Consider the following 16660-nt stretch of genomic DNA (forward strand, 5'->3'; position numbering starts at 1 on the left):
TTATTTTATTTTATTTTATTTTATTTTATTTTATTTTATTTTATTTTCATTTCTGAGATACATAGCCAGTGGATTTCCTTTTGTTAGATGTGGGTAATGTGTTATTATAAGCACTGATTTATTTACTGTTAAACTTGGTGATTTTTGTAGTCTGTGTGAAGGGAAGAACTTATCCTGTGTACCCTGTGAACCAGTGGAAGAAATCCTAACACCAACAACACCTGCTCCAGAGGAGGACATTGAACTAGCACCCAGTGAATACTCATGCAGCAAGATGATGGACTTGGCCTTTCTAGTGGATGGCTCCAATAAACTGTCAGAAGAGGACTTTGAACAACTGAAGACTTTCATAACTGGCATGATGAAGAAACTCCACATCTCCCAAAAGAAAATCCGAGTATCAATTCTGGTATATAGGGCTGGCCCCACAATCTATCTTGGCCTTAAAGATGTCAAAAAACAGTCCCAGATGAGAAAGATTGTCCAAAACATAAAATATACAGGTGATGAAGTAGCGTCTGCTGTGGAAGTCCTTAAATATATTGTGTTTCACGTGTTTGGAAAAGCGGAAAGGACCAATGCTGCCAAAATTGCTGTGCTATTTATAGCAAGCAGGTCTCCAGGAAAAGTCCGCACCATCATCCCAGCTTTGAAGAATAAAAAAATCACTGTAATACCTGTGGGGATTGGACCATATGTTAATGAGGAACAAATCAGGTTCATTGAAAAGCAGTTATATAGTAGATCCTTCTTAATGAACAATGTGTTGGAGCTAATGGATAACAGAGATCTCCTTATTGATTATCTATGTGATCTTGGACCTGAAGAAAATCCTCTGTTAGAAGCTATATCCACTCCAACAATGTCTAACGTCAGATATCCCCCTTGGATGCTCACAGCACCACCACCCCTTTCAGAAAAACCCACCCCAAAAAGTCTGGACATTGCTTTTGTTGTTGAAGGATCGGACAATGTAGGGGAGGAAAATTTCAATATCATCAAGAAGTTCCTTGAGAGGGTGATCACAGGAATGAACATAGGGAAAGAAAATATTCATGTTACTGTCGTGCAATATTCAGACACTGTCACTTTGGAGTATTCCTTTAGGGAAATACAGTCAAAGGAAAATATTATCGAGAAAGTGAGAAGCATACCCTACCAAGGAGGGAAGGCTACCAACACTGGGCATGCCCTTGATTATATTTCCAAACACACATTTACAACAGCAAACGGGGGCAGGCAGGATGTACCTCACTTGGTATATATGGTGTCAGCCAATCCTTCCTCTGATGTTATCACACGACATCCCAGAAGCATAAATGTTATTCCCATAGGCATAACCCCCAATGCAAATGTCCAAGAGCTCAGAAAGATTAGTCAGCCTAATAGTCCAATAATCTTGCATAGTTATAGCACACTTATTGAAGAAGCACCTGAATTAGTGCTGCAGTCATGCTGCTCTCATAAACATTGGACAGAAATTCCAGGTAAAGTTGGAGGTCTTTTTTTGTGCAATTTTCTGTTCCCTCTCTCCTATCTTCTTTGTTCCCACTCCATGTCTATGAACATTCTCATCTCTCATTTGGTATTTTGTCCAAATGCCAGGGAAGGACCATTTATCCTTATTGGAGTCAGATGATGCTGCCCCAGTTCATCAGTACAGTCCACTGACTTACAGCCAATCATCTGTAGGCTTAGAAGTCTTTAGCTGTATTTTTCAGTAATATACAGTAGCTTTCAGATAGCGTGAAGAGTGACAGAAGTAAGTAGTCTCATCTGCCTGCCTCAAGCAAGTAAGCAAGTTCATTTTGTCTGAGGTAACTTCATTGTTTTGTGTTTGGTTTATTTTTACTTTTTAGTCCCCTAAGAGTAAAATAGCATTAGCAGAAAAGCAAGAATTGAAATATAAATCTCAAGGCCTTCACTAAGCAGGCATTGCTACTGTTTCAAATGGTTGCTATCCTGCTTTGCTTACCCAAAATGCAAGTATCTGCCATTTCTGCTTCTACTGATAGATTAGTAGATGACATTTTGGTTATCATTTGATTATCAATAACACCCCACAAACACCTACAAACACATTTTATTTATTTATTTATTTATTTATTTATTTATTTATTTATTTATTTATTCCTTCCTTTCACCCTCAGAGTTGTGCAACAAACCAATGGATATCATGTTTCTTCTGGATGGAAGTTCCAATATTGGAGCATCAGAATTTGAGGAAATGAAAAACTTTGTACAGGCATTTATTGAAAGTGCTGATATCAGTATGTATCTGTTTTAACTCATACACACAAAGACTTTCTGTATTATTTTGCTTATACATGACAAAACAAAAACTCTCTATAGTTCTTTTAACTTTTAAATGATCCATTCTAATCCCTCAAAACAAAACAAAACATTTATACTGGGGAAATTCAGCTTGTAAAACTTTCAGTTCAGATGAAGTTCAGTTTTCCTCTCCTAGTTCAGGCAACTAAAGGTTTGATATGTAGTTCACTGAGTAGTGTGATGCAGAATAGCTAGAACAGCATCTGTGACAAGAACTTCCCTTTTTATTGTGATGGACACAAGAAGTGAGTGCACCAAATAGGTGAAGAGGTCCCTGTCAAGGGATGCAGATTTAGCTGAACTGTTCAATGGCAGAAAAGCAGAAGTGTATGTTTACTTGTTTCGGTTCTGAATTAGGTCCAAAAGACTTGAAAATAATGGTTCAGGTTTGGTTTGGTTCAAGTCAGAATGAATAATTCAGAGGGCTTTTGCTTCAGGTTTGGTCAGACTGCAAGGTTTTGGTCTTTGGAATAAGCATTTCTGTTTCTGATCAGCTGTTTGGGGCTAGCCTAAGGCACTCTGTCTTTTTAAAATTTATTTCTGACCCATGTTGGATGACAGGTGCTTTCTGGGAGTGCTCGACTCAATGATCATGCAGATTATGTACTGATGGGAGGTATACCTCTAGTCTGGTCATTTAGCACATTATCAGTGCAGCCATCCTCCAGAATGCTACATATCCTGGTATATATGAAAGGATCATGAAGCACAAGCAGTGAATTAGGAATTGTGTGCCCTTGCTCCAATCAGCATTAAATCCAGCATTAAACTATTTTGTGGTTTTCATGGTGTGGCAGCTGCTCGTGTTTGCCACTGTGTGTTGACATGTTTGTTTCATACCTGTATTTTCAAAATACTACCAGCAGTTATACTAATTAGAGAGCTCACAGAAGAAAAGTATAGCACTTCTGTATGTCTAGAATAACTTACATTGGTTAGAGATCATACCTGGAAGACACTTTTTTTTCTTCTGAAAATTGTATACAAGGAGATATAGAGAAGCAAACCACGTAAAACAAAGAAAATAAGGAATAAAACAATAGACAATTTAATTTAGTCTGTCTGTTTTGCTTACCTTTCAAGCCTGTAATAGTAAATGTTACATCATTAACAACACAACAGAAATAATGGAAATATGAAGTGAGTCCTCACTAGAGCCTTAGTTTAAAAATCTTTGAGAAGACCATGGACAAATTGTAGAGTGCAGTGGGTAGAACCATAGAATCATCCAGGTTGGAAAAGACTTTCAAGATCATCAAGGCCAACCATCAACAATACCTAGATTTGTATAGGGCTGCAACATTTGGTACATGAAATCACAATAAATATTAACTTCATTCATAAATGTTTTATGAAGCATTGATAAAAAATAGTAATGTATTATGTACATGTTGTAAGTACCTTCAGTATACAGTAGAAGTCCTTCTAAGACTATGGCAATCATTATAAACAATGTATTGCCCAGTTTAATTCCACAACAGTTGGCCATTGATTATTTATATCAACTCTCTGTTAATAGTTTTATTCATACTTCCTGCATAATGTATAAATAGAACCAGGATGTCAGAGAATAGCAAAACTTGGAATTTCTCTTAATTCCCCTTTGCAGGTCATGCTCCCTGGGAGAAATGTCACATGGTGCAGCCTGATGCATGTCACTCAAGTAATACATGACAGAGAAATTTGAATGAAATATAGTCTTCTGGGAGTCTGGGCTATCAGGCAGGTTGGGGGATAAAACTACTAATCTTGCCGAACAATGTGCATGTAAAAAGTGATGTTTAGACAGTTTTAACATGGAAAAAGAAAAACATTTGGTGATCAGTAGTGAAATTCTCTGATCATGGTCAAATTAATCTGAGACAAAATACTACATGCTGATCCTCAACAGAAAAGCAACTGTTTCCAGAAACATGTGCATAGTTTTTCCCTTAAGAATAGTTCAGTTTTGATCTTCTGATTGAATATGCAGCTTTCACACTATGATGGAAAAATCCCTGTCTAGTTGTGTTTAATGTAAAACACAACCATAATATATCCTTTAGATTTGATCTTAAGACATTCATACACATTGCTTAAAGTGTTTGTTTTCTGCTTTTCACTTCAGGCAATACTTCAATTCATGTGTCAGTTCTCCAGTATGCCAGGGAAAATAATCTAGAAATTTCATGGAACATACCTCAAGAGACTGTAAATCTTGTAGAGATGGTGCGCTCAATTCAACAAAGGGAGCAAGGTCCTACCAGACTGGGTGAGTGATTATGTGCATGTTGATGTTTAAATGAGAGGGGGAAAAAAAAAAACATGCTAAGTATAATCTGGCTCCAATCACCAATTTCTCTTCATGCTCTGCATTAGAGCTGTTGGCTTTTTAGTTCACTTATATCTTTACTGTATGTAAGTTTCTTAGTAAATGTTTATTTTTTTTTAATTAAAATGTAACTTATGTATCTCATATCAGGGTTTACCTTAGTGCATTTTGGAAAAAGGAAGGCCAGTTTCTTTTTCACCCTGAAATAATTATTGTGGTTTTAATTTATTACTTTTCAAGAAAGCAGAACGTAAGCAAAAAGTAAATAATTTGATCATTAATATTTCAGCATCAATTACTAATTAGACATTTAGCAGCAGAGCTGCTTATACTCACTTTGATATCTGCCCTATCCAGCTCTTTGTTACTTTGTGCTGAGCCAATGTAAAGGATCTGTTTCTCAAACAGTAGTTGTGTTCTATGTAGTAGGTTAGTTCCCTCATCAGTTTTCCATGCTGGTCCCACAAAGACTTAGGCTGGCACAAGGCCGGGGATGGTGCCAGGGAGCAATGATCACCTAAGTTGGCACCCTACCTGAAGTTACCTGTGAAACATAATCTTCTGTTCCAGAAAACTGCATCCTGAAAACACGTCCACTTTAATTTTCACATACTAAAATGTAACAGATTTCCCACTGGGTCTGTGGAGATTCAGTACACACATGTATCAGTTATAGGGCTCAGCAAACAATGATTTTCCTACAGCATATCTGATCTTTCACCAGATACCCTGAGAATTTTGTTCTTTTGGACTGGAACTACATTTGCTCTGGCAGCAGCCTAGCATTAGGGTCTTATAAGAGCTGAGGAATATACAGATTTTTAGGGTCTTTGGCCTACTTTGGACTGTAAAGAGTTATTGGTACAGAAAAGTGAGAAATAAAACCTGACTTCCATAGTTCGCAGGAGGATTAACCATGATTGCTTTCTCAGCCTGGAGAAATAAAAATACCAGATGGCTGATGAGACTTCTATAGGCTCGTTGTGGGATAAACTATTACATACAAATAGATAAGTTTTCATGAAGTCTTCTATGGTAATGTGTATAGTAAGCCACACTGACCTGCAGGATAAACAGAGAAAACATGGCCTTTGGGAAATGAAAGGGGAGAGGCAGCCACATGACATACTCGTTAGTGATTTGTTTAACTCTCATTGGAAAATGCTCAGAGACCATGATGAGGGATGTGGTATAATGAACTAAAATGGAATAGAGTAGAAGTAGTTCCTCCCAGTGAAGTAATGAAAATAAGTGACTGTGGTCCTGTCCTGCACCTTGTAATGTGTGTAAATTCAGCTGACTGAATAGGATACTCGACATCCTTGGGAAATGCATGGTTGTTCGTTTCATTCTGTCTGTGCTCAGGCCTTTGCAAACACAGAGGCTACTTAAAAAGTTTAGATGGCTCAGTTAGGAAGTTGCAGTTCCCCAAGTGACTTTTCTAGCTTATGGAGGATTTGATCAGATTTACCTATCAAAAATTATCATTGCCATGAAACCTGAACTGTTTCTTCTCATCTTCACCGTTTTCCCTATGGTAGAAACACAATTCTGTGTAATCCTTATGCAATCTTTACTGATCCAGATCATCCTGTTTCAAAGAATGCAGAAAATAACTGTGGACTTGGGGTATGTGACTGACTCTTCCATTCCTTAAAACCGTGGCACTAACAGGGCCACATGTCTTGTCTCCTAGGGTGCTTACTTGCAGTCACATGCACAGTGTGAGAGACCTGATATGTGTGCAGTACTGAACATGTAATATGTGCTTGGAAATCATTACTCCTACTTCAAAAGCTTGTGGAGACAAGATAGAGATGCACAGCACCAGGACCTGAAGTGTGCCACAGACGTAGGGACCATAGCTGCTCATGTGGAGGGTATAGTTGGATTAAAACAAAGGTGTCTGTCACTGTTCTGTACGGAGTTATTTTCAGAATGGGAATGTCACCATTATAGCAGTGAGTATATCCTGTGAGGGTAAATGTCCGTCTTTAAATGGTGACCTCACTATGTGCGAACAAGGTGAGTTGTTGCCATTGCTGTCTAACTGCCTAGAGCTTTCTCTTTTTATGCTTTCTTTAACAACATGGAAACTCCATGAGAGACGTACATTTTATTAGTAAAAAATAGTGAAAAACTACAGAATATTTAAGGACCAGAACAAAAAAGAGCAGCTTTTCCATGATTATGCAATAAGGTAACACTGTGTATATTTAGGTTCAAATTAACTATTAAAAGGAAGTTATGGGGATATTAGGACATAATGAAATAGTGTATAATTTCATCTGAGAAACAACTGAAAAAAGAAAACTAACTACAAGGAAGAGCTGACTGTATAAGCCTCGCTTAAGCTAAAACGACAATCTGCGCAAGAGAACTGATGTGCTTCTCTTCAGCATTCATGGATATTTAGGAGGGTTATAGGAACTGGTAAGTATCACCTAAAACTTTATAAAACCATGATTTTGATTGCTTGCTAAACATATCCCATTTTAGACTGATGTTTCTGAGGCTGCCTGCCTCAGCCTCAGAATTTAGAGGAAGCAAGATCTATATGTGTCAACGGTATTAAAAGTGTTGTTAGGGATAGATATGTCTTTTTTCACATTTGGGAAAAAATCTTGAATGTTTTTACTGACTTTCATAGCTATTAGCATGTTTGCATAACAGCATTCAGCTTTGATGCTTGATAAATATTTCCTTTTAAAAAAGCCCCCTGTTGTTCAGCAAGTAAAAGCCCACCATAGCACTTGAGTTGAGTTGAGTTCTTGACTCAACCCTCTGCTCTGATGATTCAGTCAATACAGAATGTTCAAAGTCTGGTCCCCCACTACTCATCAGAGGCTTTGGTAGCAGCTGCTCTGATCTAAGGGCTCTCATCCATTGAAAGAGAGAGGGCTTGTTTGTTCCCACACTACTTTTTCTGATTTGGTAGTGCCAGCTCCTTTCTGAAGCCAGCTTTGGTTACCTACTAGAGCTTCCCTGAGCTGTTCCAATTCACACTCCTGACATGCTTTTTGCTCTCTTGCTTATATATTAGTTCATTTCTTACAAGGTTTGTGAATTAAATTTGTTGCTGGTGGAGTCTGGGGCCATCAGAACCCCTTGAAGGTAAGAGAAGTTCAGTATTTGTGATCTGCAGACCCAGAAAAACAGAGGAGAGGGTTTGGGAACTAGTAATCTGCTCGGTTCAGTGCTGGCTGACTGCTGAATGAATCTGTGCTGTTCATAGAGTCCAACCATTCTGTTAACAGGCACACATTAATGACAGAATATCAACGTGATAAGAATGGACCAATTAAAACATCTGTCTTTGGGATCAGGTTGCAATAGCTATTCTGTTCCAAAATTAAAATGATCTGCTATCTTCTGCAAAAATAAGTAAATAAAAATCCATCATGTCGACCCTAAATTAAGATACAAAGTCCAGTTTCAGGTTTATTGTCATGGAGGGTTGTTCCTGATTTAAAAAGATCTTTGGTTAAAGAGATGCAATCTAGACTATCCACAGGCTTCATAGCCTTTGGCTGCTTCTATACTTCTTCAAATGCAGAGAAGGCACTCCTTTTTTTTTTTTTTTTTTTTTTTTTTTTTTTTTTGCTTCTTTCTCCAGCAGCTTTCAGTGCTTGTGGGTGGTTAAGACTTCTTGTACTTTTTCTTTTTGAGATGTTGCAGAAGTGTTAGCAAAACCATTAAGGCCACTTAAGACACAGATTCGTATATTCCCATCAGGAACCTCTGCATAGCTGGCTGCCTGTCACAACTCCACAACTTTACATTTTATTCCTCATTTCAGATAAAAATTAAGAAAATAATTGCAAAAGTTGCTAAAAGTCTGCTAACCCTGAAGTACCCACTGAACCATTAAATGTCTCAGTGTTCATTTATTTTCTTCTCAATTGGCTTATTTTGGGATCAACCTTGTTTTTTATTTATTGGATATATTTCCAGCATTTTTAGGGCACTTTGTACTCTCTCATTCCTTTCCAAAATGTTCATAATTGCTAGCAATTTAATATATGTGATTTAGATTAGTATGCTTTTTTGCACGTTCTTCTCCCTTTATCCAAATCATTAATGAAATTATTCAGTAAGGGAGAATCTAATGTAATACTCTGTAGAATCCCAGTAAATACCTGCAACCCTACTCAACACAATTTCTTTTGTCCTTAAAACTTGTTTATGTCCATTTAATCAGCTTTCAGTCCTTGCAAGAACCTGTACATGAGCCTTTGTGAATTACTGTTTCAGAATACATCTGCCTTGACTGCATCTGATGATTTCTAAAAATAAAATGAAAATCAAACTTATTCAAAAAAGTGCAACTAAGTGATGCAATCCCTTCTCTGTTTTCTTTTTTGTTTTGTTTTGTTTTGTTTTGTTTTGCTGTCTTTGTAGGATATCTTCCATTGTTTTCACTTTATTGATATTCCATCTATAACTTTTGTTATATTATAGTTAGGAATTTATTTCTTATCAGCACTGAGAGGCAGGGAGAAGGTGCTGTGCTGTGGTGCTAGCCTTTAGAAGGACTGACCTGTTCTTTCTAGAGTAGCCCATATAGATCAATTTTGTTGTTGTTTTGTTTTTGCTTTGTGTTTTTGTGTTTTGTCTTGATATCAATTATTTCCTGGATGTGCCAAATGATTAACAACCAGGTCCTCCTGACTGACCTGAAAGGCTGCTGGGGGTTCAATGCACCTGCAAGCTACAATTTATTTTTCAGTTATTCAGATAAATGTTTAGATGAGGAGTGTGGGTATGCATGCATGTATGAAATTAATCTTGGCCATTATGCCTGTCAGAACTAGAATGCATGTAATGTGTGCATGTCCACTGCCTTTGGTAACAGAGTTGTTATATGGCTAATAATGATACTTATAAAATACCCCCCCCCCCTTTTTTTTTTTTATGGAGCATGATTTAAACTATTTTCAATTTGTAATTGGATTTTCTCTAGGGTCCATTACTGAAATAAATAGCTGATGGTGTAGTCCCATACAACTAAGCAGATTTAAGCAACAGATTAAAATGACTGAAAATTATGCACTTCATTAGAACTGTTTTTTTTTCAGACATGGTGAGCTCCTTGAGGTAGCCAGCTGCCTGGCCAGGTGGGCAGGACTGCAGGGAACCAGAGACACTGCCCAGCTGGTGCAGCTGGAGGAGCAGACTCTTCCTTCTGCCAGCAGTTTTCAGACAGAGATGCATTTGAAGTGTGCATACTGACACCAGAGCAAACTGTCATGGTGCTAGCAGCAGCCACGGTGTGATGTTAGCCACTAAATGGGTGTACAGGACCCATGATAGTCTCATAGAGGCTGAAGCCTGTGTGGGTCAGACCTGATACTTTTAAATCTAGCTCAGTTATGTCCAAGGTGATGCAATCTCTCTTTCCAGTCCTAATATAGCCTTGTGCTTTGCGATATTTGTTTTGGTGTAAACACTTTAAAAATTTCCTTTATTGATATGAAAATGACAAATTACTGCTATGTTGCAGTCCCGTAGTAAGAAAATGTTCAAACACTATCAGTGGACCAGGCTGATATACTAGTAGTCAATATTCTTCATAATAGTCCCTTAGCATTTTGCTATTACTAGAAGTAGAAACAAAGAGCTGAGAAGTGGCATCTTCTTGCTTGGAATGGCAACTTTCTGAATCTCTCAATGTGTTCATTTGATCACATCTTCAGGCACCTGGCTCTCTTCTCTACAGCCGGCTCCAAAACAAGGGGAGAAATCCAAAGAGGTTTTTAGGACACTAAAACAAATTTTCCATGCATTAAATTGAGTAATTGTTTTTTTTTTGGGGACTTCAAAATAGTCCCTGGTTATATTACAACGGAGCTTGATTTCTTTTTTACAAATTATAAAAATAATATTTTTTCCAGTTTACAGTTACGTATGAATATTTCTTCAAACTTTCAGAGTTAATGGGAGAAAGAAAAATAGAACTGGTCCAGCTGGTGACCTCACAAACCACACAAAAGTCAAAGTGGCAATAAAAAAAGAAAAGAAAAAGAAAAGCACAGAAGTTCCTAGTACTTTTCACAAATGAACGAAAAAATCATTTGTAATTCTTACTTTGCAGAGGTCTAACCTAAAGTATTTGAAAGTTAAAATCTGAAATACTTTCTTAGCAATTATTTATAAGACAAAAGAGAAATGAGTTAATCTTCTGGCACAGGGACCATCCTGGAGGAATCTGAGGGATGGGAATATACTCATATTATTATTTTCTGTATTTTGTAGTATCCTGTAGTTATTTATAACTAACATGCCATTTTGCATCTAGCATCAGCATCTACAGACATACAGAGCAACTACCAGAAAGCAAAGCATTTGTAGTAATGATTATGAGACAGCTTTATATTATATAAGCTAGTACCTGGGACTAGTTATTTTTTCTAGTCAGGAATAGTAGCTTGCGGAATAAAATCAACATCATTCATTTAGTTATGATATTTTAAAATGTTTTGTTGCAAGTAGAAAACATTCAAAATTTTCAATTTCAAAATTGAAAGTTTTTACTTAATGGAAACTCTGAAGTTTTAATTTTTTATATATAAAATATAATATTGGAATTATGGTGTGAATGAAAATAAAATGATAGCAACAAATTGAATCTACACAGTTGGAAGACTGAAATTAAACTTAGACTTGTCTTTTTTTTTTTTTTAAATGAAAATAATTGATAATGGACATTTCCAAAAAGCATTTTTATTAAACCAACATACACCTCTCTGCTTGAAAACTATTGCTTGAAATAATAGCTTACCCTTCCTAGACAGGAGATTGCTAGTGGAGGTAAATGATGCTCTAGACAAATGGAGTTGTATTGGGCAAGAACCTGATTTTGAATAAGCTGGTGGGTCCCAGCTCTTCTTTCTAGTTATGGGCATCTACATGTGTGGAGAGATGAGACATGAAGATGAGGCTTAGCCTGTAGGGAGGAAATCATGATAGTGAACTAATAGGGGTGTCTGGATAATGTTGGAAGGAAATATGAGGCTGTCAAGTCATGGACTGTAGGCTATTGGAGGCAATGGGAAAGGATGGGGAAAGCAACAGTATTTGAGAAGGTAATACCACCTCCAAACCAGTACTGTGACAAAGGAGACATTTAGGCTTTTTCTAGATACCTTTTCTAGGCTAGATTCTTCCAAGGCTTTAAATCCTCCTGAAAGCCTAATTTCATAAGTTAAAGCATTGTAGAATATCCATTTGGGGTTCTCGTGTTATCAATTGTCACTGTGCTGAGTGGGCTTCATAGAGGCTGTCCTTGCTTACATTAGTTTAGGAGAAGGATCTTCGCTTCTGCCGATTAAAAGGATGGTTGACAATATGAAGTCCAAAGTGTCTAGGTGTGCAAAGCTATTCTGGTGGATTGATGGTGATTTACTATGATCTGACTTCCAATATTTTACAAATGTGTCTGTTATTCAAAATTGCTCAGCAAATTCCTTAGGCAAACACATTTCTGCTCAGCAGTTCTTTGCAGATTACTTAGTGGAATCAGTCTTTCACATATTTATTATTCACCATTCACTGTTTGCCCTGAATGTCACATCTGTCACACAGTATAATTTCTACTTCCTGACCTGATAATTTCCAAATCCAAAGGAGCTTTTAAGAAGGATGCATATGATTGTTCCCAGTATAAATATTTGCACAAATACATATCTAAATATAAAGTGCTTTCTTGGTGAGGTCATGATTTTGAACAAAAATTTGTCTGAGTGTTCACAGATGTTAAATGAAAGGAAAATAGGTACCCATTTAGCCAATTCGTGATTTTTGCTGAGGTTGATTTCCTTGGTACATGTTTTGTTTTGTTTGTTTGTTTTTAATATGGGTTGCACAGTAATATTATTGGTTGGCCTGACAAGTCTAGATTTCACAGAATTTGCTGGTAATAGGTAGGCAGGATATGCTTTTCATACCCAAAGCAAAAATTGATTAAATTTGGGAAGGGCTAGATCTCTGGGAGCTGAACAACTTGACTGTACCAGTAATGTAGCATGAAGTTGTAGTAGTTCAGATCACATAGCCACTGGATGTCACTGTTGTTCTGCTATTGGGAAATAAGTACATTTTCAAGATTAGGGATCTTTCTTTTTGTGTAATGCAATGGTAATATTTCTGGAAAAGGTAATTACTAAAGCAAGAAACATAACTTTATCCTTGTAAACTAAGGAAAGGAACTAAATAAAATTCCTAATTCATCAGAGATTGAAGAGCAAACGAATGTTCTTCTGTGTTGGGAGGTATTAGTAATACTGGTAGGTTCTTAATAGCTAAGATTTTTCATGCAATAGCAATAAAGCAGACACTAAAAGTCCTTTGAAAAAAAATACTGTAATTTTCCAGTGCTATATAACCTACTAAAACAACATAAGCTTTAATTTTATAGCCCTTTGTATGATTCTGTGAAAACTCTAATGGTTTGGGCTGAAGGGAACTTTAAAGATAGTCTAGTACAACCTCTCTGCCATGGGCTGGGACACCTTGCACTAGACCAGATTGCTCAAAGCCGCATCCAGCTTTGTCTTGAACACTTCCATGGCTGGGACATCCACAACTTTTTTGGGCAATCTGTTCCACTGCCTCACGTCCTCATAAGAAAGAACTTCTTCCTTACACTGAATCTAAATCTACCCTCTTTTAGTTTAAAACAGTGATCCCTTGTCCTATCACTACATCCCCCTTCTATCATATCTCTAATTTATCTTTTCTTCTTAGGCAAAGCCATTGACTTTGTAGTTCAGAACACAATGTCAGAATCCCATGGAGGGAGACCAGGCGCATCGAAGATAGCAATAGTCATCGTGTCAGGGAAATCAGAAGACACCGTGGAGACTGCTGCACTTGCTGCAAGAATGAACAGTAAATCTCATTTCACTGTCACTATTTTTAAGCAGAGTTGTTGGTTCTTAAGTAATGTACTAGAACAGAGGGTAAAGAATTCAGGCACCAGTATGTTGATCTCAGTTCGTTGATACAACCTTACTGTCTGTAGTGTTCTGGTAAGAAACAGGCCTGAAGAAAACCTTCAGGATGAAGATGCCTTTGAATTACTGGTAAAATCAGGGTTAATCTGCAATTTAAGACAAACAGCTTCCATACGATTTCTAAATTAGTGGTACTTCATTTTCCTGGCCCCTGTGGATAGACAAGGATGACAGAAATGTGATTTAATGTTATAAATTCAACACTGTTGCAGTACAGTGTATCTTGAAAGATTCATAAATAAAGGGAGGATTTGGTCAGGTTCTGTATTGACTTCTACAGGAATTTGGTTTTGGTATTGATGTGTGCTGCATGATGTCTTTTTTTTTTTTTTTTCATTTTTTTTTGGCTGTAGCCTCTGTACCTCAACTTCCTCAGGTGTTTAACTGAGGAAGAGCGACTTCCTTTGCTGATTGCTTTTGGAGCTCTTGGATAAGAAAAGGCCTAAATAGCAACTATTCTTTTTTAATTAAACGGCTTTAAAATAATCCAGTTGCTGTGTAACTGTAGAAAGAAAAAGACACATTGAGATTTCTTTACATTTGAAAAAAAAGTGATGTTGTCATTAAATCTGCAGCTGCATTTTGTTGACCTTCATAATCTTATTATTAGTGTTTGGGGTGAATAGAGTTCATTTTAGCAAACATTGTGATTAGAACATCCCTATTTCTTCCCCAAATTGCCTTTAACCTATGTGATGCAAGTAATACACAAAAATTGACTGTTGAAAGAAAATTTTCATTTTTATTTTTTTAAGGAAGCAAATGAAAAGCAAAAAGCAGCAACGATCTCTTGTGCCTTACCCATTTAAAACCTTTTATTCTTTTTCCTAGGAGTGTCCTTGTTTCCTATTGGAGTTGGGAACAGATATGATGAAGAGCAACTCAGGATTTTGACTGGGCCATCAGCTGTTAATAGAATCATGAAGCTCCAGAATTTTGAAGACTTATCCACTATGATCACATTGAATAGTGAATTTATCAATAAAGTGTGCATGGGTAAGTCCACTATAGTTGTGGCCACATAATTTGAGCAAAAACAAAAATCAAAATGCAAAAAGCAGCAAAAAGAGTGGCAACGTGCTGTGATGTTTATTCCTGTATTGATTAACATAACTTTCACTTAATTTCAGACAAGAATCCAATATTTTTTCTTAGGCTTGGAAGTCAAACTAATTCTCCTTTGTTACTATTTCACTGACAATCATCAAAAATGTTAACCTAGAGCCCCCCCATCACTTAGGTGTAAAACTGAATCTGTACACTTTCAGCATGTAGACAAATTCTATTCTGATTAATCAGCTTTTTGCAAGTCTTTTAAACTGCCTAGGCTTGAACTTTCAAGATACCATCTTCTTAGTAATCAGGGCTGGGTATCAGAAAAGCTCAACTCATCGTGAATGAGTGGGGGCATGCTTCAAAATGGTAAAAGCTAGTTGTGATTAAAGAATTCAAATAACATATTTTTCTTCACATATTTAAGCATTGGTATATGTGTGTCTGCAAAGGATTTAACTGAAGTGTAAGAAAGTAAAGGATAAGAAAGACTTAACTCTAAACTGTTTCTGAGAAAAAATAAATACTTTGGGGGAGGTGGGGAAGATGTAAAATGTTTTAAACAAACATTATTTATAGAGATCAGTGCCCACCAGTTAAAAAAGCTCACTTCCACTCTGGACATATTTTACTTGTTTTGACTCCTTGGTCTGTGTGTGTATAGGTATTTATTACTCCTGTTGTTTTTGCTATTTTTATTACAATGGGAATTACATGTCCTCTCCACAAACCACTGTCTTACTGTGTTAGACATTGCACATTTACTAGCTTTACAAGTACTTAGTTAAGTCTCCATTAAAATAAGTGGACTTTTTTTTTCAGAGCCAAGTACCACTAAGAATGAGGAAGTTGCAAAGTGTGCACAGTACAGCTTAGAGATATCCGATCAGTCTCCACTGGGATAACTTCTGGCATTTTAAAACCTCTCCAGAGCATCAAACAGCTGCCATTTTCTAGATTTAAACAGCTGCCATTTTCTTTCTTTTCTTTTAAACTAAGCTTTTAAAGAAGCATTTCCTCTCCTCACACTGTAAAATGTGATTTTCTTGTCCTAAATTACATTTAGCCACAATATAGGATGGGGAGCAGTAACCAGTAACTATTGCAATCTGTGCTATAACCTATTGGTACTAGATGTGGAAGTTTTATATTATAAAAAAAAAAATTAAGCTTTTCCAACAGGACAAAGTGTGTGATAAAAAAGTTGAATAAGAGATGTCTTTTATGAGAAATATCTGAAAAATTTAGCTCTCCCTTTTGTTGGTGGTAAAACCTCTGTTATAAAATGGGAAATGATCTTCCTTTTTTTCCCTTTTCATTTTCTCTCTCTCTCTTTTTTTTTTTTTTTTAATTTTCTCTTTTCTTTCACCCTTTTCCTTTCTTTTTCCTTTTTCTTTATACCTTTCTTTTTCCTTTCCCCCCCTCTTTTTTCACTCTTTTTTTTTTTTTTTTCTTTCCTCTTTATTTCTTTACAAAAGTTATTTAAGTTTCTTACAGTCTGTTAAGTATTATTTTCCCCTCCAGACTCCTATAGTTGAATTTCTAGTACGGAGGGAGTCTTGTTTTATGTATGGAAGTGTACCAAGAATAATACTATTATAAAGATTTAAAAGATTTCCTAAGTGCTTTCAAAATACATTACTTGTCCTGGAAAAGACAGAGCATATAGTGTATATACGATAGCATAATGTAGTACTGTATAAAGAGTTTTGCTAGTCAGTGTTTTAATTTCCTAGATGCATGCTCATCACATTGCTATACTATACTACATATATGAAATTATCTTCCATGTAACTTCAGTTGTATTATAAAAGCACATAAGCATGGAAATTACAATTCAATGCACACCTTGTGACCATCTAAATCATTATATAAAAATTGTGCATCATAAGAATGTGTACATGTAATGAAACTTCATATTCTTAGTGCAGATTTTCTCATATTTACA

The 16660-nt window shown here is 36.4% G+C and overlaps 1 protein-coding gene across 1 annotated transcript in view; it reads left to right on the forward strand.

The window, feature by feature from the left end:
- The window catches only part of VWF (von Willebrand factor), a 146943-nt gene that overhangs the window by 79387 nt on the left and 50896 nt on the right, over positions 1-16660 (forward strand). Inside the window, exons 29-33 of the mRNA XM_035315439.1 lie at positions 151-1487; positions 2151-2270; positions 4442-4585; positions 13391-13534; positions 14491-14655. Coding sequence (XP_035171330.1) covers positions 151-1487; positions 2151-2270; positions 4442-4585; positions 13391-13534; positions 14491-14655 — 1910 coding nt within the window. The remainder of the gene's footprint in view (positions 1-150; positions 1488-2150; positions 2271-4441; positions 4586-13390; positions 13535-14490; positions 14656-16660) is intronic.

This window comes from Oxyura jamaicensis, chromosome 1, assembly GCF_011077185.1.
Source record: "Oxyura jamaicensis isolate SHBP4307 breed ruddy duck chromosome 1, BPBGC_Ojam_1.0, whole genome shotgun sequence".
In the NCBI taxonomy this organism is placed as follows: Eukaryota; Metazoa; Chordata; class Aves; order Anseriformes; family Anatidae; genus Oxyura; species Oxyura jamaicensis.